Source organism: Manis javanica, chromosome 13 (genome assembly GCF_040802235.1).
Source record: "Manis javanica isolate MJ-LG chromosome 13, MJ_LKY, whole genome shotgun sequence".
Classification (NCBI taxonomy): domain Eukaryota; kingdom Metazoa; phylum Chordata; class Mammalia; order Pholidota; family Manidae; genus Manis; species Manis javanica.
The window spans coordinates 85,621,041-85,648,051 of NC_133168.1; the positions used below are offsets into that span (position 1 = coordinate 85,621,041).

Here is a 27,011-nt window from a genome sequence, read left to right on the forward strand (position 1 = left end):
ACAGGAAGTTTGTAGGACCCAGGTGACCGAGAGCTGGCCTGTGCAAACCCCACACTGCTGCCTACTTCCACCCTCATCCTAATATCATCTTTTCAACATCCCAGCCCTGGGTATGGATGGGCCAGCTTGAAACATGAGTCTGGGGACCTCAGAACACAATGGACCATATCCCCTCCCACCCAGAGTCATCTTCCCTGGCTTGGACCCCTTCCATCGCTAGTGAAGTGACTGGTCCCAGGAGCCCCATCTGGTTGGCCTTCTAGTTAAAGAGTGTGACCCAGACGAGAGTAATAATAACAGCATGTATTAGACACCTACTAGGTAACAGGCAGTGAGTGCTTTCCCTGCCACCATCTGACTCCTCCAAACCTCCCTATTCATTTATTTATTTGTTGATTTGACTAATATTTACTAAGCACTTACTGTGTTGTAGATCCATTCTAGGTGCAGGAATACAGCCATGAACAAGACAGAAAATTCCCTGCTCCACGGGAACATGACATTTGAGAGGAGAGACCAACAGTAAATAAGATAAATAAGTCAAATGCATATCAAATGCACTAGGTATGACCAATCCCATTTTATAGATGGGTAAACAGAGTCTCTGAGAGGGGAAGTCACTCCCCAAGGTCATACAGGGAGAGTGATCTGGGACCATGATTTGCTTCCCTGGGTCTCCTCCCACTTCTGACCACTGGGTTTGCAGGTGCATAGAGAAAGGGACAGGGAAGAGAGACACCCAGGACAAGGCTAGGTTTCCTGGTACAGCTGTGCAGGTTGCACATTGCACAACTCCAGGAGTTCATTCACAAATCCATGCCATGATCTGGGGACAGGTCACAAGTCACCTTGGAAAGGAAGTCTTGATCACCATTAGTCTACTCTCTAAAGCTTGCTTTTTCCACTTGAAAATACATCAGGGCCACTTCTCTGTGTCAGCACATGAAAATCTAGCTGAACAACTCTTCCAAAGGTAGTTCCCAGACCAGCCACATCACTATCACCTGGAAACTGGTTAGAAATGCAGATTCTGGAGCCCCACACCAGACCTTCTGAATCACTTTCAAGCTGGGTCCAGTTTTTACTCCACATAAAATGGGGAGCCACAGGAGGATTTCAATCTAGGAATGAAAGATCTGATTTCCTTTTTGACAAGTGCACCAAACACCACCAAGCACCCATTGGAGGGTTTCTCCCAGAGAGAGTAGCTAATCAGCACAGCATTTGTTACAATTGTGCACTGAGGCCAAGAAGTATTTGGCAGTATTAAACAATGTATCATACTTTTAAATTTGCATATATGTAAGCCTTAATGTAACAGGTTTGATACTTATGTCAATTCTTTGCAGTGGCCATTAGAGGAATACTAAGATTGCACCTTGTTTCATTTTCACAAAAACATGAAATAGGATTTATTTTAAATTTCAACTTTACACTGTTTTATTTATAAATAACTTTACTTGTTTATATAAATTAAATTTCATCAATTAAAATATTTTAAGTAATTGTATTCAAACTTTTTGATATTCACTAATCATACCATCGGTACTGGGAAGGGTTATTTTAAGACAAATTCGAAATCTTTCAGAAGAAAAAGAGTATTATTTTTTTAATATGGTATGAAAAATAATTTTCACTTGTGCTCCAGCTTCGGGAGACCAGGGTCGCCCAGGAAAGGCTGGGGAAGGGCCCCGGCCCGCCTGTTCCCCCTAGATGTTCAGAGGCAGGAAGACCCTGCTTCAGTCTTCCCCAGCGCCTGCGCTGTCTCCGCCCGTCGGCCAGGTGACGCCAGAGAGACCGGAAGTCCCGTGGAGTCGTTCATCTCAATGATCCTCGCTGCGGCCTGCGCGACCCGGAAATCGTGATTGGCGATGGGGGAGTGCTTCCGAGTAGGAACGAGGTGACCCCGGCTGCCGTAGGAACCTGCGGTGACAGCGGCCATGGGGGCGCACCTAGGCCGGCGCTACCTGGGCGATGCGTCGGTGGAGCCCGACCCCCTGCGAATGCCCACCTACCCGCCCGACTTCGGCTTTCCGGAGCGCAAGGAGCGCGGTAAGGCCTAGTGCGCAGGCGCGGCCGGCGGGAGTGGGGCGCGGGTGCTGGAACCCACAAACGCAGGCTCCCCAGGACTGGACTCCAGCCTCCAGCACTGAGCCTGGACTCAGCCCGACCTCGGCCTGGAGGGAACCAGAGGACACGCGTGACACTGCTTGAGTGTGTAGGAGTTTGGCAGTGGGGCCAGAGAGAGTGGTCGTATGGGGTTAATGAGCCGCTGGAAGCTGGACCAAGTCCTAGAGTCAGTGGGGAGCCGTGGGGTGGGGGGTGTTTTCACGGAATGGACGTGTTCATTGTACCTATGTCCAGATGTCACTGCTGCTTTTAGGAATGCACAAGAAAACAAAAGGGGCCCACACCGCACCTACTGTCTTGCTCGTTGGCTTTTTTTATGTAGCAATGTAACAAGTCTATCGAGCGCCAACCTGGGCCAAGTCCCAAGCTGGGCACCGCAGATACAGCAAGCACTGTGGGGGAGACAGCCCAACCAGGTCGATCTTAGGGGCTGCACCTGGGAGCAGCAGGCCAGGCTTCCAGGAGGCGGTGGCTGGAAGAGACCTCGGGGGGATGAGGAGGAGTGATGAAAGGGAGACCAAGGAGAGGGTACAGCCAGTGCTTCTAAGCAGAGGAGGAATGCGATCACAGTTGATTTGTCAAAAGGTGGCGCTGACTGCTGGGTGGGTGAGGACTTGGAGACGAGATCTCTAAGTTGCAGGGGGTTGGTGTGCAGAGGTCTGGACTTGAGAGACCTGGGACAGTGCGGGAGTCTGCCTCCCAAGTCCTTCAGCCGCAGGTGAACCTGCAGCCCATCAGTCCGCCCACCCCCTTATCACGTCAGCTTTACCACTGCTTCTTACACCCTGCTTTGCCCACAATCCTTGCATTTGCAAACACCCCCCCGTCCCCTGCCTCTCTTGCTTGGCTAAACCAAAACCCGTTAAACCCAGCCCTCTTTGGCACCTACCTGCCATGTGCTGCTAGACACCCGTGTGGCACTGCCTTGTGCAGTGAATTCCGTCAACATGCAAATACAGTGGTATTTTTTATTTAAAATCCCCTCTGGCCCCATCTCCCCCTCCAGCTATCTCCCACCACTCCACTGAAAGGGCTTTTGTCAAGCTTCCCTCCCACCCCTTCTGTCAGTAATCGCTGTTGTGAGTTCTCAGTCCTGACTAACCCCACTGCAGCAGTCTCCAGCTCCACTCATTGCTGCGCTTCTTGGACGTACCCTGTCACTGGCTCCCAGGACCCCTCAGGCCTACCACCTCACTGATGCTCCTTCACTGATTCTTCCCTCTCTCTCCATCTTATCACTGCTTGGGCCTCTGCCTCCACTCCCACCACCCCTGCCCTCTGTGTGCCAATGCACCCAAGTCTTTACCTCCAGCTGGGCCTCAACCCTGAACCCCAGACTCATGGACCCCACTGCCTGCTTGGCATCTCCACATGTTAACAGGCGCCTCACACTCAGCAGGTCCAAAACAGAGCTCCTGACCTCCCCACCAGACCACTGCCTCCCTCCAGCTCTGACCACATGCCCAGGACAAAATCCCTGGGGCATCCCAGCTCCTGTTGTCTAACCCCCAGACATTTGCACCTACTGTTCTATGCCAGGACGCTCATCCCACTCCCTCACCTTCAGATGCCCCCTGCTGAGGGACCCCCTCCAGCTCAAGTGTGACCCATCTCCCAACACTGCTTGTCTCTCTCTGCCTTGCTTTATTTTTCTCCCTAATCCTGAGCACTGCTGGACATTCTCTTCATTCTGGTGCTGTTCTGTCTCCCTCCAAAGGACAGGGATCCTTGTCTGGCATGTTCCCTGCTGCATCCCCAACACCTAACATACAGCAGGTGCTGCACAGATCCTGGCTGCTCACTGATTATGCCCGAGCACCAGGTGCCCAGCCCCCACCATGGAAAGCAGTAGGGGCTATTGGTGGATGCACACTGCCTGCGGCTCAGGTGAGGTGAGGGCGGGGGACCAAGGAGTGGCAGGGGAAGCCCCGGGTTAGGGCGCACAGGGTGCTCTTAGCAAGAATCACAGGAAGCCAGCACTTAATATTTGGGAAGTTAGATGAGAGCAGAGATAAAGGGGCAGGAGGTGGGGGCCTGGGCCCAAGAGACAGAGAAATGTGGTTGGGAAGCAGAGGGGAGAAGCCAACCAGGGAAGGATGGAAGGTGAGTCGTGGACACTTTTTGATGCTGATGGGAAAGAGCTGAGACCAAGAAAGACGTCGAGGTAAGGAGAGCGTCCCTGTGGACATGGGAAGTCTGGTTCTGGGCGCTGGTGCCAGGCCGAGTGCTGGCGGACTGCACCAAGGGCAGAGGTGGGGGAAGAGCGCAGGATCTCCGGGCGCGGCCTGGGATGCGTGCCCTTGGTTTCTAATGGCCTCAGATCTGCCTCCCAAAAGTTGGTTTCATCCTAGGACAGGTTTGCTGGGTGGGTGTAGCACCAGGACCAGCGGCATACACCTACGCACTTTACCTGTAGCTTGGAGAGGCCACGCTGCCCGCTGGGGGGTGGGGCAGGGACCCAGGCACACTGAGAGGCCCAGCCCCCATGCTGGGTTGCGCCCCACAGAAGGGAGCACGAGAGAAAGTGGTGTTTGAGCAGGGGCTCTGCACAGTGGGATTGTCTTCCCAAGGGGAGGAGAAGCGGGATCCAGTACAGAGGTGGAGGTGACCAGGGGTGATGGGGAGAGAGGGACTCTGCCCCTGTCCAGGCCTGTGTCCAGGCTTGCCTCTGCGCACGAGAAAAGGGCACTCCCGTCTGTCAGATAATCTGCCCTAATCCAGCTGTCAGGTCATCAGTGGGGGAATCAGGTGTGATGAGGGAACCCTGGCAGGTAGACCCTCCCCAGCCAGGCTTGGCTGAGCCCACCCACTGTCCGCAGAGATGGTGGCCACGCAGCAGCAGATGAATGACGCGCAGCTGGTGCTCCAGCAGCGGGACTACTGCGCCCACTACCTCATCCGGCTGCTCAAGTGCAAGCGCGACAGCTTCCCCAACTTCCTGGCCTGCAAGCATGAGCAGCACGACTGGGACTACTGCGAGCACCTGGAGTGAGCCCCGCCCCGGCCCGCCGGCCCCGCCCCGCCCCGCCCCAACAGGACCTGGCTGCAGGCAAAAGACAGAACGGACACCAGAGGTCCTAGCAGGCCCCAGCTCAGTCAGAAGAGGAATCTCAAGGGGCTGCTGGGTGGGGCAGGTGCCTTTGAGGCCACCTGGAGTAGTGGCCAAGCCAGGTCCAGGCGGGAGGGTGGGCCCCACCATTCTCACTGCTTGGGACAAGCCCAGACTGAAGCCCCCTGAATTCCCCCACCCAGCCCCCGCCCGAGCCTGCCTCCCCAGAAAGCTCCGGGATTCCTGCTAAGCCCTGGTCCTCGGCTTCTCAGGAAGGGCCTGGCCCGGGAGCCTGACGCCCCTCTCATCCTCCACCCACAGCTACGTGAAGCGCATGAAGGAGTTTGAGCGTGAGCGGCGGCTGCTCCAGCGGAAGAAGAGGCGGGAGCAGAAGGAGGCGGACATGGCAAGGGGTCAGGGGCCCGGCGAGGTGGCCCCCGAGGTGGCCCTGTAGTGGGCCTGCCCACCACTCTGTGGACCAGTCGAGAAATAAAAGCCCGCAGGCCTCAGCCTGAGCCAGCCTCTTCTGTGGTGTGCTGCTCCCTAAAACCCCAAAGAACCACACAGCTCGGCTCCGAGTCCGGCGGGGGCAGGCAGGTTTTATTCCAGGCGCTGGAGAAGGTGGCCCCCACTCCCCGAGAATGCCACAGGAGTGGGAGAACAAGTGCCCAGCTTGGCCAAGCCCAGGCCGGGGTGAGCAGCTCAGAGCAGGAAGGGGATGATGGGCATGCGCAGGGGCGGGTAGTCGCGGAACTCCTTCAGGTAGCTGCGGTGCTTGCCTTTGGCCCAGATGGTCATCTGGGTGAAGCCCACCAGGGAGAAGAGGGCCACTGTGGGGCAGAGTAGGGATGTCAGGGAGGGGCTGCATGCCCGGTGGGCTGGGGCCCGCTGAGGGAGGGACAGCAGCTCACCTGGGAGGCACTGTGTCATGATGGCAAAGCCGATCCAGGACCCTACCTGTGGGCAGAGCAGCCAGGGGTGAGGATGGATGGGGCTGGGCAGCGCTAGCTGTCCTACAGAGGCCTTGCCCACCTTCTCTACCCCTAACCCTTCTTCAGAGAGCGGGGATGGGAGCCAAACTCCAATGCTAGAGGGCCTGCATGACCAGGCTACAGGATAAAGCTGCCCCCCACACGCCCAGAACAGTGCAGGCCCAGCCTTACACCCTTCCCAGCCCCCAAAGGCCACAGTTGCTCCGTCCCCAAATGCTCCAAGTTCAAATGCAAAAGCAGCTGCCCATCCACATGGGACCACCAGCCCCAGCAGCAGACCCTCACCTCGTAGGTGTAGTTGGGACAGGACACCAGCAGGAAGAGCCACGTGAATGGGTTCTTCGTAGGGTATGGGATCTTCCTGGTCTTGGAGCCTGGCAGGCAGGGCAGGAGGAACAAGTGAGACCCCCTTGGCCTGTCTGCCCAGCCCCACCGGCCTGCTGCCTGGATGGGCCACTCACCGGCCGGCCGCAGGTCCCGCAGAGCCATGTGGATAGAGAAGTTGCCAAGCTGGCAGATCTATCAGAGAAGCGGGGTCAGCCGGGAGTCCCCTAAATTCCCCCACCTAGCCCCCACCCTAGCCTGCTTACCACAAAGATGGCCAGTGCCAGTTTAACCTGCTGAGCTCCGTAGGCTGAAGAGGAAGTAGAGGGGAGGTGGTGAGGGACAGCCCATAGGCAGGGGGGCTCATGGGGGCAGCAGGGTCCCGGGCCACTTACTGGGGGGCGTGTAGAGAGGGTGGTTGATGTAATACGCCATCCACGCAGCGAAGCCCCAATAGTAGGTGCAGTTCTGCAAGCAAGTGGCTGGGATGGAGCCTGGTGCAGCAGAGACTGGCGCCCAGGCCGGGAAGGGTGGGTGTGGTGGAGGGTGATACCCTGGTGGGCATGGTCCAGAGGGCTGGGCTGGAGGAGGGCCGGGTCCTGGTGGATGCCCCCCCAAGTGCTCACCTTGAAGATGTTGCGCAAGGGCATGGTGCCGTGAGAGAAGCGGTGCACGAAGAGTGTCTCCAGCAAGCGCTTGACGTAGTGGAATGAGTGGCAGATGCAGGCGAGGCTGCGGGGAAGCCGGCTCAGCTGGGGCAGGTCCAGAGGCCTCCCATACCCACCCGCCGTCCCCTCCCTCCTGGCCCCACTCACTGCACCACTGTGTGCCTGCTGGACGTGAAGTCGTACTTGTGGCCATAGATGAAGGGAACCCGGAAGTAGAAGAGTAGGTAGATGAAGAGAGGGCCGGCATATTCTGTCAGGAAGACCTGGGGATGCGTGGGTGGGGGATGGGCAGCGAGTCACCCCAGTGTGGCTGATGGAAGAGGAGGCTGTAGGCAGGGTTGGGACTCACCGTCACCCAGCTGATCTGGGCCCCCAGGTCCCGGAAGTAGAGTGTGGCTGTGGTGCCCACCGGCAGCTTTTGTAAAATATCTTCGTCCTTCAGGGACTTGCCCTCTGAGGAGAGGCAGGCCAGGGCTCAGGGGCTGCCAGGGCCTTCGCCCACTGCCACCCAGGAGCTCAGGGGCAGCCAACCTGCAGCTGTTACTTACTGGGATCCAGGCGGAGGGACTGGCGGGCAGGGTACCACTGTGGATCTGCGAGGAAAGCAGGGCGTCACAGTGCACAGGCTGGCGGAGCCCAGGGACCCCACACCTTCCTCTGCCCCTGGACAAGGCATCTGAGGTCTGTGTGGCTTGAGGACACAACCCAGCAGAGCACCAGCAGAAAGAGGATGTTGTTCTTCCCAAAACCCAGCAAGGGCGTTCCTGCCAATGGCCACACGGGGGCACTCGCCCCGGGCAAGCTGGGAGAAGCCTGGGCCACACCGGGGGCATCTCTGCAGGCCCTGGTGGTAGGGGTGCACAGGGCCCGTCCTACCCAGTAGCCCCTGCTGAGAAGGGTCAAAGGGGGCAGTGGGGCCAGGTTCTGGACTTACGGCTCTTAGTGAAAAGGTTCTTGATCTCGGCAATGGTGGCATGGGGCTCCACCTGTGGGAAGCGCAGGCCACAGAGACGTCAGCAGGGGGAGCCCAGACCCAGGATCCAGGATCCCTCCTGGTGAGGGGGATGGACTGGAGGCCTGGGCAGCTGCTATGGGCCTGGGGCAAGGCTAAGGTCCAGACCCCCACCCACAGCGGCAAGGGCCTTGCCAAATGGTTACAGCCATGGTGACCTGAAGGCCCAGTTTTCCCAGGCGGCCAAGACACCCTCAGTCTGGCTAGGAGACTGTCTGAGCATGGGAAGTTGGGCCTGCTTCCCTGCCTCTCCTCTCCACCCCTATCTGCACCTCCCCCCAGATCTCCCCTAGGACAGAATGAGCCCCTTCCCTTCTTCCTCAGCAGAGGGGAGGTCCCAGAACTCCACCTCCTTCCCAGGCCCCAAAGTCCCGCAGGGTCCACAGAGGCTGCCACACCCAGGAGCAGCCAGGGCTGCCCACTCTACCCAAGCAGGTAGATGCCCCTCGAAAGTCAGGGTGGGGTGTCAGGACACAGGTTGGAGGGGCATAAAGGTTCCAGCTGGACAGCTCCCAGAGCCAGGAGGCCCCAGAAGAAGTGGAGTCCCAGCCCGGTGCCCTTAGCCAGGCGGCACCGCAATCCTACCTTGTCCAGGAAGCACAGCTTCTCCCGAGTCTTTGCGTCCAGAATCTCCACCTCAAAGAAGAGCACAGCCTTTTTAGGTTTCTTGGCCACTTTGGGAGGCAAAGGCCGGGGGAGGCCATTGAGACCCAGGCAGGGGCCAAGGCCCTGGCTGGCATCCCGGGCCACCAGGCTCATGCTCAGATCCATGCCGCCCTGCTCTGCCCGCAGCCAGTGGCCCCGCTGCCGACCGTCAGCCCCCACCACGGACCTCCCCACGCGAAGCAGCTCAGTGTCGGGCCACGCGATCAAATTCTGCCGCGGTGCTGGAAAGGAGCCCGTGCCTGCCTTGGCACAGCCGGCTTTGTGCAGATGTAACCCGAGTGCCCCACAGCCACAGCCCAGCTAAATATAAAACTGCCCCAGACTGAGACCCCCAGGAGCCATGCCACTCCCAAGGGGAGCCTGGAGGCAGCCCCCGGGGACCGGATCCCCCTGAAAGTGAGGTTTCGAGTGGACACAGTCCCCAAAGCACACCATGGGCAAGGAGATCCCCAGAGTGGGGCACGAAGGTACCTTCTGGACCCCTGCCCAGCCCAGGGCGGGGGCCAGTCACCCAGAGGAGGGTGAGGCCAGCGGGCAGCCCAAGCCCCAAGTGCCCAGCTCAGGCTCAAAGTTCACTGGGCTTGGAGAAATCCCAGCTATTTTGAGAATCTGTGAGATAGAGCATCCGTTTCCCCTTCTGAGCTGTAAGAAACACTCTGGATTATTTTCCTTGTGCATTTGTGTTCCCAGGGAGGTGACAGATTCCAGAGTTATTGGTGCAGAAAGCCTCTCTCTAAGTGTGGAAAGGGTCAGGACACCAGACGAGGCCCCAGCCCCAGCCTTCCTGAACCCCCTCAGCTACCACTTCTAACTGGTTTCACCCAGGCCTTGTTGAAGGCCACCCTCTGGGCAGTCTTCCCTCCATGGCAGCCCAACGTTAGCACCCTCGCCCAGACTGAACCCCGCCCTGAGCACACAGCCTGGCCACCCGACCCCACCCTCCCTGAGTCCCCAGTGTCAGCGCAGAGGGGCAGTGCTGCGACGGAGGGCAGGGAGAAGCCCCGGGGCCCTAACCCATCCTGCCCAAACAGCTCAGAAGAGGCACCCAACAGGAGCGGAGGTGAGGCCCAGCGATCCACCTGCCCCTACCCCTACCCCAACCCCACCCCGCAGTGGGGCTTAGCACAGATCTTATTAGACACGGGGTCCTGGCAGGCAGGGCTGGATCGGACCCCAAGTCAGCCACCAGCCGGCAGATGCTGAGAACCCTTCCAACCGGTGGGGGCCCCCAGTCAGAGGCAGCATGGGTTAAAGGGGCAGGTCCCCAGCAGGCCTCTCTGGGGGCACACCCAGCCACCCAGAGCCCAGGTAGAGGGGTCGCCCACAGCCAGTGTCCCTGAAGGAAAGGGCTCCCCTTGCATACCCTGACGGCTGTGGAGGCAAGGGGCCGTGGTGGGCAGCACAGGGGCTGGGTGGCTCCATCCAGTCACTCCTCTGTGCCCCAGCACTGGGGCAGGCAGGAAGGTGTGTGCTTCAAGGGGCTACGAGGGGCCAATGAGGCACTTGAAGTAAACCCAGCATGGTGCCTGACAGACAGGAAGTGCCCCCAAAAACCTCCAGAGGACAGGTGTGAGGGGGCCTGTGGTGCTGGGACAAGCGGAAGGGCCTGGGCCTGGGCGCAGAGTCCAGCTCCCCTGCTGGCCTAAAGGTTGCTACAGCAGGCGGCCTGTGAGCCCATCTCTGCTGTACCCACCCCTCCTCCCCCATGGACAGGAAGGTAAGAGGGGGCCCAGCACCTAGTAAGTCCTGGCCCATGCTGCTCATTACCACACTAGAGAGTGCCCACCGTCAACGGCAGGCTCTGATGGGTCCGGTGGCCTTGGGGGGCAGGCTACTGAACCCCTCTGACCCACAGACCCACAAGGCCAAGCAGAGGGTCCCAAAACAGCAAGCGGATCATACACCCAGAGTGTCTGGCCCGTCAAGGGGGTGCACAGGAGAAGGAATGGGCACACTCATATGTGCCAGAAAGGGCCAGAACAGAAGAGTCCCAGGAAGGCACAGGGCCTGCCCCATGGCTGCAGATATATTAATAGTTCCTGGGTCCCAGGCAGGCAGTGCCCACATGCCTGGGAGCCTGTGTGGCCCCGCAGGAAGGCAGCACCATGCCTAGACTGGGAGAGGAAGCCTCCAAGTTCCTGCTGAACCACTCAACAGCTTAAAATACAATCAGCCCCTCTCCCTGCTGGCCAGCTGCTGGGGGAGGGCTGAAATCCTACCCCTCTCCCCCAAACCCAGGCGCTGGACCAGGGCCCAGAAGGAGAGTTCAGGCCGTCGGGGGCCCCGACTGGCTGCTGGGAGAGGAAGCTGGGGGGCAAGAGGGGGTGGCCAGGAGAGGGGCACACCCTCCAGCAGCCGCCGCCATGCCCAGGCCAGCCGGAGGCCGGAGGAGAGGAGCAGCCAGCGCCCTCAGAGGTAAGCCTAGCCCACCAGGTGGGGGTTACCCCAGCTCAGGACCACCATGGCAGGATCCCTCAATTCCTATTTCCTGCCTCCAATTCCCAGGACCCTGCAGCCATCTTCACCCCAAAAGAGGTCTGAAAGGCCCTGGGATGGGACGAGGGGGGATACGGGGCAACTCTTTGTGCCTCTATAATTATTTCAAAATTCAAGACATGCTAGCTAGGTTAAAAAAGCTGGTCACAAAGGCTCACATACTTATGTGAAATGTCCAGAAGAGATAAAGCCAAGGAGACAGGAAGCAGACTGGTGGCTGCCAGGGAACAGGGTAGGAGCAGGGGTGGTGTCGGCTAATGGGGACCTGGACTCTTTGGGGTGATGGGAATGTTCTGGAACTAGACAGAGGTAGTGGTTGTACAACACTGTGAATGTGCTAAATGCCACTTAATTGTTCACTTGTAAATGGTTAATTTTATGTTATATGAATTCACCTTAATGATTTTTTAAAGAGGGGGCTAACAATCAGGCCCCAATTACCACTAAAAAGGTCCTGGGGCAGGGGCAGCAGAGAATCCGCACTCCCACCCACCCCCTAGATGGACAGCCTCAATGTGGGAGTTCCCCGAGTGTGCTTACCCACTGTGCACCCCTCCTGCGCCACTGCCACCCCCACCCCTGCTCTGTACCTACGCAGGCACACCCCCACACACACATACACTCTCACCTGCCCAGTACTAGCAACCAGCCTGGGGTGGGGGCCCAGGGTAAGCCTAGGACTGGGATCTGAGGGCGCAGCAGCTGCGGAGCAGAGCCCAGGCCCCCATCCCCAGGAAGAAGGCTGCGAGGGGAAGAGGGGGAGCAGTGAGGCCTCATGAGGGGCCAGCAGCTGGGCAGGGTGTGATGTTCGTGGACGGGGGAAGTGAGGCCTGTGAAGGGGTCAGGGGATAAGCCCGCAGCACAATGGACACAGAGGACAAGGACAGGGCAGGCACCCTGGACTGGGATGTGGGAGGGAAGCTCTGCGATGACAGTTCCACTAGCCTGGGAGGAATTCTCATCCAGAGGCCGGAGATTCCAGAGCCCGGCCAACAGCAACTCGTGGCAGCACGGGGTCAGGGCGTGAAGGGGGAACAGGACATAGGGCGGGGCCACAGCCCACCGAGCAGGAGGGGCGCGGCCAGGCTGCAGCCTTCCCCCACCCCTGAGGGGAGCACCAGAGCCACAGCCTTCACTGCCTCCTGGAAATAAAGATGGAGCTGACTGATACAGCCGCAGTAGAAACAGGAGCACCCATTTTCTGAGTGCCTGTTCTGAGCCAGCGCCTGTGTCCAGAGCCTGCAGGGAGGCAAAGCTCCAGGGATGGACCCGTCTGGTGGATGAGGAAAGCAGGGTAGTTATGCACACGCAGGAGGGGCTCAGGGCCTTTCCACATAACTGTTCCCCGGCCTAGAAGGCTCTCCCCAGACACCACAGGGCTGCCCCCTCACCTCCTCAGGACTCCGGCAGGCTTCTCAGAGAGGCCCTTCCTGACCGTCAACTTACAATAGCGGTTACCGTCTGCCTCCACCTGGAGCTCAGCTCCTGAGAGCAGGACGACCCTGTTCTATTACCTCCCAGCAGAGCCTGGCAAGGAGCCGTACCCAGTAAACACCTGCGGAGCTCAGCACCTGGGCTTGCCCAGGTCAGTGCTTGGGCTTGTATAACGTCACTCCAGAGCCCCCACCCTACCACCCCCTAAGCCGGCCCTTTCCCTCCTTCACCGCTCAGGGGGCCCTGCCCACCATGCCAGACCCCAAGGCAGCGGCAGGCGCTTTTCCCATCCCAGCCAGGGGCCTCGCTCCACGGAAGCCTCTGTGAGGCCCACGGGCACGCCCACCCAGCTCCACCAACCCTGTGGGACCCAGGACCTCCCCCCAGGCTCTGGGGTAGGGGCCAGGGACCCTGCCAGCTCCAGCTCCCAGGGAAGCCCTGTCCTTCTCCAGCAATCCCAGCACAGAAGGGGCTCTGTGCAGACAGGCCCAGAGGGGGGACCACAGGCCCAGTGGCCCCCTCACGAAGAGGGTGCAAGGGCCTCCTGAGCTATCTTCACATTCCCCAGGCCTGGGGTCAAAAAGACTCATCTATTTCCGGGCTGTGTGGCCCTAGACAGGCTACCTGACCTCTCTGAGCCCATGATGCCTCCTCTACACAGTAGGCTACCCCCATCTGCCACCTCACAGGATTAGTGCAAGGTTTACAGAGGTGATAACAACCAGAGAAAGTATATGCACAGCCTGGAATAAATCTTACAAAGAATGAAATTATAAGGTCAATACTAGCAAAATAGCTCTAACAGATGGGCAGAGCGCTGGGCCCCTTCGTTCCAAATCCTGACCGTGGCCATGAAGGGGCCCATACGCTGGACACCAAGGTCAGAGAGATGGTGCAACGATGCTCCATCCAGATGGTGACAGTGAGCCCGGAGCCCTAACAATAGCGAGACACGTGCGGGGAGACCGTGCTGGGCTGTCCCCACGACAGTTCACCCCGCTGAGGGTGACGGCCGCAGGGGCTACCCGCTCTCTGCTGCCCCCTTGTGGCCGCGGACGTGCTCCCGCCGGCCGGAAGAGCACAGGCACAGAGAGCGAATGCAGCGGGGGGTGGGGGTGGGGGGGCGTGGGGACCAAGAGACTGAACCCTAACTCAGCCTCAGCCACTCACCAGCCCGGAGGCCTCACACTCCTTCATCCCTTCCCGCCTCCCGTCCTCCCCTGCCTCAGACACTGCAGGGATGAGCCAGGCCCCGCCCCACAGGACTGCGACAGAGGCATGTTTTGTTACCAAGAGTCCTGCAATAGAGACTAGAGGGAGGGTCAGGGATGGGGACGATGGCCATTTTAGACAGCGGTCAGAGAAGGCCTCCCTGAGAACGAAGCATCTGAGCAAAGTGCGAAGGGAGTGGGGTACGGGGAGCCCTCCAGGGGGAGCAGCCTGCACAGACACCCTCAGGCTGGACTGTGCTCGTGAGTCCACGGAGGAAGCCGGACCAGAGTCGGGGAGCACGGGAGAGTGGGTGGCATAAAGGCAGGAAGGGGAGAGTACAGGCCGTGCGGGGCCTCATGAGCCGCGGCGGGGACTCCGGCTTTTCCCCTGCGTGAAGTAGAAGCCACGGAAGGTCCTAGAGCAGAGGAGGAGCAGGACCTGGCTCAGGTGCTCACAGGAGCCCCGGGGATTCCGGAGACCAGGGCAGAGACAGTGATGCGGCTGGAGCGGGGAGGTGGCCATGCAAGGGTGAGAAGTGGCGGAACTGTGGGCCGACTATGAAGGTGGTCTGGATATGGGGGCGAGAGGATGGGGGCATCTGAGGTTTGACCTGGGCCCCAGAAAGGCAGTGCGAGGGGCAAGCGCTGCTCCACCTGCAGGAGCTGCGGGGCAGGCAGGGCCTCCCAAGCCCAGGGCCTGGACCCCTCTCAAGCCTCAGTTTCCCCATCTTAACAAATATTGCTGGCCCAATGCTCCCCAGACTCCTCCTATCCATGAGTGAATAAAACTCAGGGCACACAGGCTGGGCTGCTGCACGGGCTGGGCTGCCACACACAGAGGATGGAGGTGGAACCCTGAGCCACGGCACCTAGCCGGCTTATCCACTTCCCAAATGCAGAGGCTTGAGAGCATTCAGCCAGACTCAGCGGCTCAGCACTTTGGGTTCCCTTTGCCCTCACTTTCCAGAAATGTCAAAGTCACACTACTCATGCCAGAATGGCTGAGAAGACCTTGGGCTCAGCTGCCAAGAAGCCAGCACAGGCCACACCTGCTTAGCCAGAAATACCTCCTTCTCCAGTGGAGTGACCCCATTTCTCGGGGCAGTTCACCAGCCCCCCAGAGGTGCCTTGGTGGGGACAGAACATCACCTGGGCTGGGAAGGGCACAGAGAAGCTGACCACCTACTCACAGACCCTGGGCCAGCCAGGTCCCGCTGGCCAGAAGCCAGCTGCCAGTGTTTGAACACCAATGTTAAGGCTGTGGGATCGGGGGCCAGAAGCCAGCAAAACCCCATGCAACCCAGCAGCACCAAGCCTTGGGGGATGTCCTTTGGGTGCTCAGGAACCTCCAGGTTGGTCACGGTGACTACAGAAGGTCTAAGACAAGCGGATGCTGGGCGAACACAGCAGGGACTCTGGGTCTCAAGCCTTGGTCTTTGATGGGCTGCTGGCACCCATGGCCCGCCCCAGGACCTCCAGGGGGCGCTGTCCCCCCTCCTACAGTGGTGCTCCATGGGCCTGTTCGGTTTGGACGCATCAGAGGCTTACCTGTGCCAAGGACTGCACTAAGTCCTTCACCTGCACAACTCGCCTAGCTCACCTTGGCCTGCGAGCTCAGGACCATGACCCCGTTAGGCAACACAGAAAACTAAGGGCAGAAAGACACACAGCCAGGAAGTGCCAGACCAACATGTTTGGGCCCAAAGCCCCCACTCACCACCGCAATGTAATGCTGCTGACACTCCAAGTCCAGCACACCCAGTCTTGGAAGGCCGGGACTCTGCGGAAGCACCACCTCCACAGGCATGCCCCGTAGGAGAGCCTGCTCCTCCCCCAGCCTCAGCCTCCCTTGCCACGGCAGCCTCACGCCACCAAGAGTGAAGGGTCTATCACCTGACACCACATAGGGGGGCCCAAGCAGCTGTCCCGGTGCTGCCTGCACGTTCTCCGGTTGCAGGCCAAGGCTACCAAGGCCCAGAAAGGCAGTGCGACAAGGTGGGGGGCAGCGGCAGGGTCTCCGACAGTGAGCGAGAGGCAGTGCCACAGAGGCCAGTCAGACCACCCTCCCCTGCCTGGGCCTTGACTTCATCTGCTGACTGGGACTGTCGGTAACAGAGCAAGCAGACGTGACTCTTCTGGGGCACACATGGTGCTGAACCCTGCCTGCTTACAAGACACCCCTGAAGAACCCCAGCTTGGTCACCCTGCACAAGGAAATCGGGACCTCTGACAAAGGGCCAGCACCCAGAGCTTCAGAAGCTCCCGGATGACAGATGGAGACGGCTGTGCTCAACCTGGGCCGTCCTCCTCAAACAGGCTCTGCCCCTTGGATGAGACCCAGAAGAACTCTTACCAACTGAGGTGGTCCCCCAAACCATCCCAGCGGGGCCTCAGCCCGTGGGCACTCCCTCTTCCCCTTCCCTGCCCTCTCCCCATGGGGGGATGGCCCCCAGCCTCCCTCACGCAGACCCTGCAGATCGGTGTTCCTTCCCCCTTTTATAGACAAGGAAGGCAAGACTTGAGGGCACAAGTCACCAGCCCCGGGACACACAGGCTACACTCCAGGTTTTGCTCCCTCGAACTGAACACTTTCCCTCCAGGGCTGTCCCCAGCCCCAGACCCCCAGGAACTGGCCGATTCACACCACTGCACCCCCAACCAGGACGAGGTTGGTAACCTCCTCTGGTCTCTCTACATCTCTCGGCAGAAAGGCACCATCGGGCCAGGAAGCTGGACATTCACTCATTCACTGGATAAATACTGACTGAACACCTTCTGCATGCCAGGCACTGTGAAGGGCTCTAAGGATTCAGCCACACGAGGAGAAACAGAAACGCTTGCCCTCGTAGAACTGACATTTTAGTGGGCAGAGACTTTAGGGGCAGAGACAACACATCAAAGAGTTACATGTGACATTAGAAGATGACATGTGCCATGGGAAAAGCAAAGCAGGAAAAGGAGCAGGGAGTGGCAGGTGAAGTGTGGTGTGATATTTTATATAAAGTGGCCAGGAAAGGCCCCACTGAGGGGACGTTGAGCCAAGCCCTGAAGGCAGTGTAAGAAAGAGCTATTCAGAGAACTGGGGAGAGCATCCAGGCAGAGGAATGGCCTGTGCAAAGGCCCTGAGGTGCATCATGCACGGTGTGCTCAAGCAACAGAGTGGCTGGAGGGGATGAGTGAGAAGGGGGTGGGAGGAGGGGAGGGCAGGGTGGTGACAGGTCACGCAGGGTCTCATGGGCGAAGTCAGACTTTGGCTTTACTATGAATGGGATGAGAGCTGTGGATCCTAAAGTGCCATATGAGGTAGTCAGGCAAGGCCTAAGGAAGTGCAATTTAGGCCACAGCCAGAATAAGCCATGAGACCCCCCTGGGGGACGACGTGCAAAGGCCCTGAGGCAGCACAGAGCTTGGCAGGGCTCCAAGAACACAAGGCACACAATGAAAGGCCAAGCAGAGGACTTGAGGGAGAGCACTGAGGAAGAGGACTTCAGGAAGTCACAGGGGTGCCACAGCCTGGTTTGGTTCTGAGAAGAACCCTCTTGCTGCTGAGGGCAGAGGGACCGCAGGGGAGCAAGCAGGACAGCACAGACCACAGTGAAACTCTGAGAGACAACCCAGGCCAGAGTGTTAGCATGGGCTGGGGCATGGAGGTGGCAAGCTGTGAAAATTCTAGTTCCCATATCCCAGGGCACCACTGACTCAAACAAGCCACCAATTTTGGGTGAAAAACCCACCTATGTAGATATATATATCTTTTGTAAGATGCGTCCTAACAAGGAACGCAAGAACGCCGAAGGAGAAACGTGCATCTTGGGGCAGAGTGAAGTAGTAAGCAAGAGAGGATTCCGGCAGAGGGCAGAGTTTCTGGGATGTTTATGGGCCTAGCCCCGCCCACCAAAGGAAAGGTGAATTAAGAGAAAATACGGGGCTGATCTCAGCTCTCTGGGCTGCGCCTGCAGGAGCCTCCCGGATCCCTGCTGGAGGGTGAGAGAATGAAATGAAGGCGGAGGACATGCCCTTGACATGGACACCCCTGGACAGAGCAGTCCACGGAGTGCCATCCACGGAGGCCCCAGGTGAGCCAGAATACGCAGCTCCGGGCCCACCCCCCACACCGCTTGTGGAGACCTGGCAGGGAGCACCTTGGGGACGGGTGATGGCGTCTCGGCACTTCCTCTGGGATCCTCATCTCATCCTTACATGAAAACCCAAGAGTTCTGGTAACTTCGGGTCAAAAAGGTGGGGAAAAGAGGAGAGACCGGCCAAACCCCAACATACCAAAAGGTGAGCAGCAGCCAGCTTCATGCTGGACGGGCAGGAACCCACGCTGACACAGTGAGACTGCCCACACTCAAGGCAAGGCTGCCAGTCCCACGGAGCAGCCCGGCACCCCACAGGCATGCAAAGGTTCCTCCTTGTCAGGTTGTCTTTCGGGGGCTGCCTTTGGGGAGGGGCATCAATGATGCAGCTAACTGCCTGCGGCTGCCCTGTGACATGCTCTGGGGACAGTGTCTGACAGACATGCACATAATCCCTCATTCCACAATATCAATCACAATACCCAGCTGAAACCTGAACAGCAGGATTCCCACACAGGAGGCAAAGCCACCTCTCCCGAAACCACCCCAGCAACGGGAGGTCCAGGGGTTCCCTGGCCCAACCCCAGCCCAGCCAGGAGATTCTGTTAGGCTTGAGTCTCTGGAGTGAACAGTATTCAACAACAGACTGTTTCAGACTAGTTATTGCCCCAAAAATTCTGATCACCCTCACTCCTCCCACAGAAAAGATGTGCCCCCCCCACCTCCATCTCCTGAGAAGGGCCAACCGGGCAGCTCCCCTGACCCAGCCTTCTCCTTCCAAGGTAGGCCCTTGCGGTGTCCCAGGACCCAGCTTCTCCCCACAAGAAGACCAGAGGCTCCAGCTGTGACCCCCTCAAGCCTCAACCTGCTTCCTGGTGCCGGTGAAGCCCCGGGGCCAGTGCTACACCACCATCCCCGACTGCTCCGACCGCCCCCACCCTGAGGACAGGAGCTGTAGCCACCACAAAACCGGCAAAGCCCCAGCCACTGGGCCCTGGTCCCGTGAAAGGGGAAAAGAAGATTTCAGAAGGACCAGGGAGCAGACAGAATGGCCAGGCGCTCTGCTTGCATGAGAGCCTGGTTCAAGCAAGGACAGGGACAGAGCTGTGCCAGCCTGCCAGTCACCACAAGCCACTAAGAGGCTTTTATCCCTCAGAGGGCTGGGAAAGGCTTGAGGCCCATCTCTGATTAACCACGGGACCCGGGGGTGCGTAAGCCCTCCGCCCACCACCCGCAGCCCCCTGGTCAGCATAAGGAGCCACAGTGCCCTGGCACACTGCCACAACCACACCATAACGCACAGCCCCCAAGGATTTAAAAATGAACCACCCCCAAAAGTTAACACTCACAGGTAAAATCAACAGCAAGGGACTTTCGTTGCTCCCAAGATAAAGATCAGAGGTCTCTGGGTGGCCACAGAGACCTGCCGGTAAGGCCGCATCTCAAAACATGGGGCCCAAGTCTGGCCCCCAGGCCTCTGCACATGCTGCCCCCCACACCTCTTCCCCAAAAACCCTCTCCTGCAGGCCTCCGCTTGGAAGGAGGTGTGATCAGTTCATCCCTGTATTCCTGATGTCCTTCCTTAGCCACCATTTTACTTTCCGCGGTTCCAGTTACCTGCAGTCACTGTGGTCTCGAAGCAAGTGACCCTCTCCCTGACTAATCTGGGAAGGTCAACAGCAGCCTAAGGCTCGTCACAATGCCTGTGTCACCCACCTCACTTCAGCTCATCATGTAGCCATTTTACCACCTCAGTCATCACGTGCAGTACAGGCAGACGTCTTCAGGGACCACAGTCACGTATTGATTACAGTATAGTTACAACTGCTCCATTTTTTTTACCTATCATTGCTCGTCTCTTACTGTACCTAATATATAAATTAGGCTTTATTACAGATATGTACATACAGCTGACCCTTGAACAACTCAAGGATTAGGGCTCTGACCCTCCCACACAATCTAAATCCCCCCTATAACTTCTGACTCCCCAAAACCTTAACTACTAATAGCCTACCATTGACCAGAAGCTTAGCAGTGACATAAATCAGTCGAATACACATTCTGTATGCTATGTGTATTATGTACTATATAGTTTTTTCCTTTAAAACATGCTTCGTTAATCATCTAAAACCCCACAGGCAGCACATGTCAACTACCCAGAGAAGAATGAGCCATGTGAGGGTTCATCCTTAATTATGTACTATATTCTTATAATAAAGTAAGCTAGAGAAAAGAAAGTGTTTTTCAAATTGTCACAAATCTCCAAAAAATTTTCCAATAGATTGCTTGAAAAAAATTCACATGTAAGTGGACACGTGCAGTGCAAACCTGTGCTATTCAAGGGTCAACTGTGTGGGAAAAAAAACAGTATATGGAGGTTCAGTACCATTCTGGGTTTCAGGCTTCCACTGGGGGTCTTAGAACATACCCCCTGGGCGAGTAAGGAGGGACCACAGAGAACAAATTAGGTTGGAACCAATGCCTTAACAAATAAGTGATAGATTGGAAAACAGATAAGTGGACCCCCACGACAAAAGAATGCCCACACCAGCAGAACCTGGCATCCTGTGTGCGCGGGGCGGACCCAGGCAGTCTTGGCGGCTCACATCTCAAAGCAGCCCACCAGTGAGAAACAGGATGATGGGGAACAGGCCACCCGTGGCCAGAGTGGACCTGCGCTCGGGGCCAAGGGTCCATTCAAAGCCGACCTCCCCACCTTAGGACCATCACGGACTGGCCACACATCAGTCCAACGCACGAGACACTGGACTCAAATGGGTCCCTGCAGCAGGCCCACACCCCTGTTCACTTCCCCTGAGCCCAGCACAGGAGAAGGTGCACACGTCCTTCCAATTACACGTTCAACAAGGAGGAGGCGCTAGCCAGATGCCGGGGTGGCGCCAGAACAAGGAGTTCAGTCTGACCAGGGAGGCAGAGTCAAGTACCCACGCGAAAACACAGCGAGAGCCCAGGAGATGAGCAGGGGCTGGGAGATGGCGTGGGGGCCTACTCCAGGCAGGATGCTTGAGGAAGGCCTCTCTGCATGACATTGAAGCTGGGCTCTCAACTACTACGGGACCTAGTCTTGAGGAAAACACAGGGAAGAGCATTTCTGGCTGAGGGAGTGGCACTGCGCAGGGGAGGAGCTGTGGGTGTGGCTGTTTGAGGAGGTGAAAGATGCAGAGTGATCTGTCAGGATCACTAAGCAGGGGACAGAGGATGACGAGAAGCCCGAGGGATGGTTTTGATGCGCAAAGTGCTACGATCCTCCTATTTACTTGGGAGAAGACACTCTGGGTGCTGCTGGGTGGGGAACCAGGCTGGGAGGGGCAAGAACAGAAGCCGAGGAGCTTCTGAGGAGCAGGCTGCGACTGAGACCAGCTGACCAGGCCCACTGGGGGCCCCCGCCTCCCTGAGACGGGTCTTTGTCACAAGTTGAAACCCAGGTTCTGACTGTGCACTGACTTTGCGCAGGGCTCCCCCACAGAGGAGAGACCAGATCAGCCCAAAATTGGAAGTCCAATGTATGTGACATTATATCCAAACGGACCATTGGCATTTGGGCTTCTTCCTCCATCTTCTGGGCATATTACTTAGCACAACTCCATCTCCAGGAGCCTGCTGGGCCTCATTCATTGACAAGTTTTAAGGCCTGTGAGAGAGGCCATGTGCAGAAAGCATATCAGATGGCTTCACGGACCTGCCTACTGCTTTGTGCCTTGACTGCAGGCCAGCAAGCATGCTGGGCACTTCACACTCCCCAGTGGCCCTCCAACACAGGTGTCCTGGTCCTGGCCTCATGGGTGAGAACCTGAAGCTCACGCTGGCTAAGTGACTGTCCCAAGGGCAGACCTCCAAAGGCCACGTCTTTCACAACCACACACCTCATTCATCCCTTGGTGCACAGCCAGCAGGGCCCAGTCACAGCAAAGCCCACAACGAAGTCTAGCAGGATCCAGGCTCTGCCACTCACTGTGTGAACAGGGGTACATCTCTTCACTTTCCTGTGCCCCAGTTTCCCCATCTGTCAAACATGGACAGGAACAGGACCTACTTCATAGGTGTATTAGGAGGGTTAAATGAGTTAATAGCTAAAAAGCCTGAGAGGAAGCACTGTTAGCAGTGGCCAGTCCCAATCGAGATCTCCCCTCCAGAACTGCCCATCCAATTTCAGGGCAAAGGGAGACCATCTGCCTGCCGTCTGCACTGGCCCACGGCACCCCTCCCACTTCCCTCTAGGGACACTCTGTCCTTGGAGCAGCAGAACAGCATGGCCCAGCCACCAGCGGCCTTGGGGCCGCACAACCAGGACTGAAACTGCAAACAGGCAAACCCAAGACAAAGGCCCAGCTCCACTGCTCTGACCTTGAACAACTTAATTTACTTCTCTGAGCCTCAGTTTCCTCATGTGTAAAGTAGAAGTAATGTTCGTCCACATCTGATCAGATGCTCACAGGGCTCAATAACAGCAGGCTTGCGATGTCGCTATACTGTGGTGGCTCAGGCTCTTGTACAGACGAGGGGTCAGACCTGGGTCTGCATTCTGGGAGCTTCAGGTTCTCACCCATGAGGCCAGGATCAGGACACCTGTGTCGGTCCTGTTCGTGTCCATGTTTGACAGATGGGGAAACTGGGGCACAGGAAAGTGAAGAGACGTACCCCTGTTCACACATGGGACCTTGGGGAAGCTCCTTCACCTTTCTGGGCCTCAGGTTCCTTATCCACAAAATGGGGGGATGAAGAATACCCAACTCTGGGTTTGGGGAAGGACACGAGGAATGTGACCTGGCCCTACTTATTATTATCATCCAGCAACAAAAAGACAGCCCACAAAAGAGATCACACCCATAGTCCCATCCTGCCCGCAAACGCACAATCAATCCCAGAAGCACTGTCAGCACGTTCAGTGCAGCATCCGGAAAGCATGAAGAGGTCAAGCAGAGGGATGTTCCCATCACAGAACTCAACACCTCCCTGCAAACAGGCACCAAATGGAACATGCAAGAGATAAAGAGCCCCACATATTACAACAGGGCCTCAATGGCCAGAAAAACTAATTATCCCTCACCTACTCCAGAAGGACACAAGAATTCATAAAAAAGAGGACAGAAAACAGCAGGCCTCTAGGATACTTAACATAACCAGGTTCAACAGATATTTGCTCTGTTTACATCAGATTCCTTTTTTTTAAATAAAACAGACCATCTGAAGCCTTCCCCGCTCCTCTTCTTATTCCACCTTCTCTCCCAAGCACCAGTTCCTCTAGCTACTGTGTAATTCCCATACATTTCTGACCTCTTATTGCAATTTATTCTCTTAGTATGTACACGCCCATAAGCAGTACATGTAAGTCTCCTTTGGAACAGTTTTTAACTGTATAGCATCTTGTGCAGCTTGCTTTTTCCCACTCAACAGGATGTTTGGAGAAGTTATTAAAGGACTGGGCAAATCAAACTAGGGTTTTTTTTTCATATGATGGAACTGCATACAACAGTTAAAATAAACGAACCAGAGCTACATGCAGACTCTCCCCTTTTATGCATACCCCTGGATGATATATTTCCAGGAATTTCATACTGGCCTTTAGTTCTGGCCTTTGCTTTCACAATCAAATGGGTTTTGTCCTACAGACCAGCCACAGAAAAGCTCAGAGAGGTTAAGGAAGCTGCCCTGGGTCAATATTTAGTGAGTGGCAGAGCCAGGATTCAGCCCCAGGCCCATCCAAAGCCCATACACCTATGACATCTTCATGCATGAGTCTACTTGGTCCTTAATTTTCACCTTCCTACCCAGTTTTCTGGCTCTAAACAATGGCCTCTTGACTAGAATTCTACTTCCAGACGTTCACATACTTATTCTAAAACTCACCTGAAGCAAGGTACTCTGTTGGTCCAGGATTATTTGCAAGATGAGCACCACCAGAGCTACGCGCTTTTTTTTTTTTTGAGGCGGAGGCAGGGACATCCTAAATGAGGGCAGTAGGGACCCCAGGAGGACGAGGCTTTCTGATCTCCCTGCTGCAGACAATGGGCAGTGACCAGGACTCACAGGCTGAGAGGGACTGCTCTTCCCAGGAATTAATTAACAGGCTCATTTATTTACAAGATGCAGTAGCTGTTTTCCCGATTGCTCCTGGGATTATTACTGTCACCTCTCACCTGCAACGGCAAAAACAGCAATAAAAAAATTCCTGTAACCTGGGGCGAACAGGCTAAGCAGTTCTCTTAATGACCTTGCTCTGACCCCAATACAATCCCAAGGCCTGCTCTGGCCTTCCAAGGAATGGGCTTCAGCCAAGGCCCAAGGGTGACCTGTTCTATCTGCTTTTCAATTAGGCGACTGAAGGGATACTTCTGCCTTTCAGGTCACAGGCCAGAGACTGGCAGTGACAGCACACTGTTATCAAAACAGCAGCAGATCTCCCCTCCGGCTGGAATCCTAACTGCCATTACATCAGACATCAGCCCTCAACTGGCTGTGTCCCCCACGCCAGTCCTGTACCTTTCTGAGCATCACTTCTAACACTTGTAAACTGTACTTCATAATCTCCCAGGTGTCTCCCAGGGCCACAAAAAATCATCTGAGGGAGGCTAACCTCTCAGTAGACAGGGGTCACTTGGAGGTAGAAGGACAGACTTAGTCCCTAATAAAAATATATTCTTTGACATGGATAATTGAAGCCTTCTCTCAAATTCTGTTAAATGTGAGCAAAAGCACCCTTGGTATTTTTATTGATCTGCAATAAAACCTGCATTGCATGAACTATGTTGGAAGACAACAGCTCCTCCCACACAGAAACCCTGGAGCTATCACCTCAGTGGCTACTTGGCAAATGTTAGCAGAGAATGATAACAGAGAACACAGCAAAATAACAATTTAGTTTTTGTCTCCAAGGTCACTGTGAACAGTAGGTCTGAAGCTCCCCCTTCCTTCTGGGAGGGAAAAGGCTTCAGTAAGATAGAACATGTTCTCCAGGCCAAGCCATGGGCCTCAAGGCTGTACCCACCTTCCTTCCAGAACAAAGGTGCCCACACCACAAGTCCTCAGAGGCCTACTTTATCTGACTGCTAACTAGCAAAACTGAAACTAACTCCACTGTGCAAAATGCCACTTCCATCCTGCATCTTTGAAACAGAACATGGCCTTTTCTCCAGGGTTACATAGAGGGCATGAAGGGAAAAATTATATTAGGAGACCTTTAATCTATAAACTTTGAATCTATAAAGTTGAATGGGGCATGAGAAGGTACTGAATCCTAGCTCCTCATTCTTGGTACCATGTCAAAAATGGTTGAGGACTTCTGGGTTAAAGGTTTCAAAAGATTCTGGCTAAATTACCAAAAATAATAAAGGGGACAGGGAGAGGTAGTGGTATTCAACTTGTGAATAGAAAGAAGAAATCTCTCCTTTCATTTAAGTGAGGTCCATAAAGGAATCAAATCCACAGAGACAGGAAGTAGAATGGTGGGTACCAGGGGGTGGGCAGAAGGGGGATAGGGAGTTAGTGTTTAATGGGGCAGAATTTTAGTTTTGCAAGACAAAGAGTTCTGGTGATGGTTGCACAACAATGTGAATGTAATTAATGCCACTGAACTGTACCCTTAACAATGGTTAAGATGGTGTATTTTATGTGTTTCACCACAGATTTTTTAATTGGGGAGGGAAAAAAAACACACACACAAGTAACCTCTCTACCTGCTACAGCTCATTTGATTTGGGAATCAGCATGGCATAGTGGCTAACAACTAGGACCCTAGAGTCCTGAGTTCCTCTCTCTCTTCTGCATTTACTTGCTGGGTGCCTTTGGGCAAGACATTTGATCTAAGACTGTTTCTTTAGCCACAAAAACGAGAATAATAGTCTCCTACCTCATTGAGCCATGAGGATAAGAGAACAAGGTAACAGAATCTCACCTGCACAGAAGTAAGCACTCGTTAAGTTATTCTTGTAAATTTTATTAACAAATCATTAGTTAACGTTACTTCAAAATCAGCCATAAATATTAAATTAATATTGATATTGTATTATCAGTTAGGTCGTGAAGAGCATAAGGTAACAGCATGTTAAGGGAAAAGGGGGCTGAAGTGAGGAGTCAGAAGACTTGGGCTTCAAGAGTTGGCCGTGAGCGTTAGGTTCCTCCTCGGTGACACGCAGGAGTTGATTGAAATGATCTCTTAGATTAGCAGAAAGGAAGATCAGCTTTGCTGCTTGGAGGGAGCCAGCCCTGGAACTACACCTCTCCCTCACCGCCTAATCTTTTCAGGGAAGTCCCGGGAGAAGGAAGGGGTACAAAGATCGTGCCAGGGAAGGCTGACTGCAAAGCCCCTTCCTAAACCCTGGGCGGCGACATGGTGCAAGGTTTGCGCAAGACACCCTAGGATCGGAAGCAAGGGTCCCGCACCCTCGCTCCTCCTTCCCAAGTCTGCAACTCATCCTGCATGGGGAGATGCAAGAAACCTGCAAGATTCCCAGGTCCTGCAGAGACCCCAAGAAAAGGCACCCCCAGAACAGCCTGGGTTGCAGAATTATAAATACCTCCCACGCACATGCGCACTGCGATGTACGAGTGGAGCCGGGACACGAGCACCCATTGCGCCTGCGCTGTCCGGATCCCCCTTCGGGGTATGGGACTAGAAGGAAAGGGGCAATGGACGAGAAGGGAAGGGCCCTGGTCCCGTGGTCCTGCGAAGAAAAAGAATGGGTCTGCGGCGGCCGATCGGTGTCCGTCTCCTCGTTTCTTACCTCATAGTGCTTCATGGCTCCCTCACACAGCAGCTACTGCTCCTACGGCGGGACTGCCCACCGGCGCGGCACACCGCAAGAGATACCTTCAGCGCCTGCGACCGCCGCGCAAGACTAACCGCAGCTCCGCGTCCGCCCCGCCCTTCCCCGCCGCAAGCGTCCCTCCCCCCAGCCAATCAATGGGCGAGGCTCCCCTACGCCCCCGCCCC

The 27,011-nt window shown here is 56.2% G+C and overlaps 2 protein-coding genes across 5 annotated transcripts; one reads left to right on the forward strand and one right to left on the reverse strand.

Moving 5' to 3' along the window:
• The first annotated feature begins 1,841 nt into the window (after positions 1-1,841).
• Positions 1,842-5,694, forward strand: NDUFB7 (NADH:ubiquinone oxidoreductase subunit B7). The gene is made up of 3 exons (XM_017655193.3): positions 1,842-2,052; positions 4,950-5,118; positions 5,501-5,694. Exons 1-3 carry the CDS (start codon positions 1,941-1,943, stop codon positions 5,631-5,633), a joined length of 414 nt encoding a protein of 137 aa, XP_017510682.1. The 5' UTR covers positions 1,842-1,940; the 3' UTR covers positions 5,634-5,694.
• A 64-nt stretch (positions 5,695-5,758) lies between these two features.
• TECR (trans-2,3-enoyl-CoA reductase) lies at positions 5,759-26,959 on the reverse strand. 4 transcript variants are annotated; one of them, XM_017655197.3, is made up of 14 exons: positions 26,803-26,940; positions 23,930-24,219; positions 8,761-8,811; positions 8,098-8,149; positions 7,712-7,756; positions 7,513-7,616; positions 7,347-7,426; positions 7,122-7,227; positions 6,891-6,963; positions 6,762-6,805; positions 6,633-6,690; positions 6,457-6,545; positions 6,091-6,136; positions 5,759-6,009 (listed from the first exon to the last, which is right to left on the reverse strand). In XM_017655197.3, the coding sequence occupies exons 2-14, from the start codon at positions 24,023-24,025 to the stop codon at positions 5,882-5,884; spliced, it is 972 nt and encodes a 323-aa protein (XP_017510686.1). In that variant the 5' UTR covers positions 24,026-24,219; positions 26,803-26,940; the 3' UTR covers positions 5,759-5,881. The 4 variants fall into 4 exon arrangements, with proteins under 4 accessions (XP_017510686.1, XP_017510684.1, XP_017510687.1 ...); XM_017655195.3 differs by having other exon boundaries at positions 7,311-7,426; XM_017655198.3 differs by lacking the exon at positions 23,930-24,219 and having other exon boundaries at positions 7,311-7,426; positions 26,803-26,959.
• Positions 26,960-27,011: the final 52 nt, after the last annotated feature.

Coding starts and splice junctions, on each gene's coding strand:
- NDUFB7 (XM_017655193.3), top strand. CDS start 1,941: ATGGGGGCGCACCTAGGCCGGCGCTACCTGGGCGATGCGTCGGTGGAG. Junction 2,053..4,949: donor TCCGGAGCGCAAGGAGCGCG/GTAAGGCCTAGT, acceptor CACTGTCCGCAG/AGATGGTGGCCACGCAGCAG. Junction 5,119..5,500: donor GACTACTGCGAGCACCTGGA/GTGAGCCCCGCC, acceptor CTCCACCCACAG/CTACGTGAAGCGCATGAAGG.
- TECR (XM_017655195.3), bottom strand. CDS start 24,025: ATGTCCCTGCCTCCGCCTCAAAAAAAAAAAAAGCGCGTAGCTCTGGTG. Junction 7,228..7,310: donor AGCAGGCACACAGTGGTGCA/GTGAGTGGGGCC, acceptor GCTTCCCCGCAG/CCTCGCCTGCATCTGCCACT. Junction 6,137..6,456: donor GTCCCAACTACACCTACGAG/GTGAGGGTCTGC, acceptor CTCTGCCCACAG/GTAGGGTCCTGGATCGGCTT.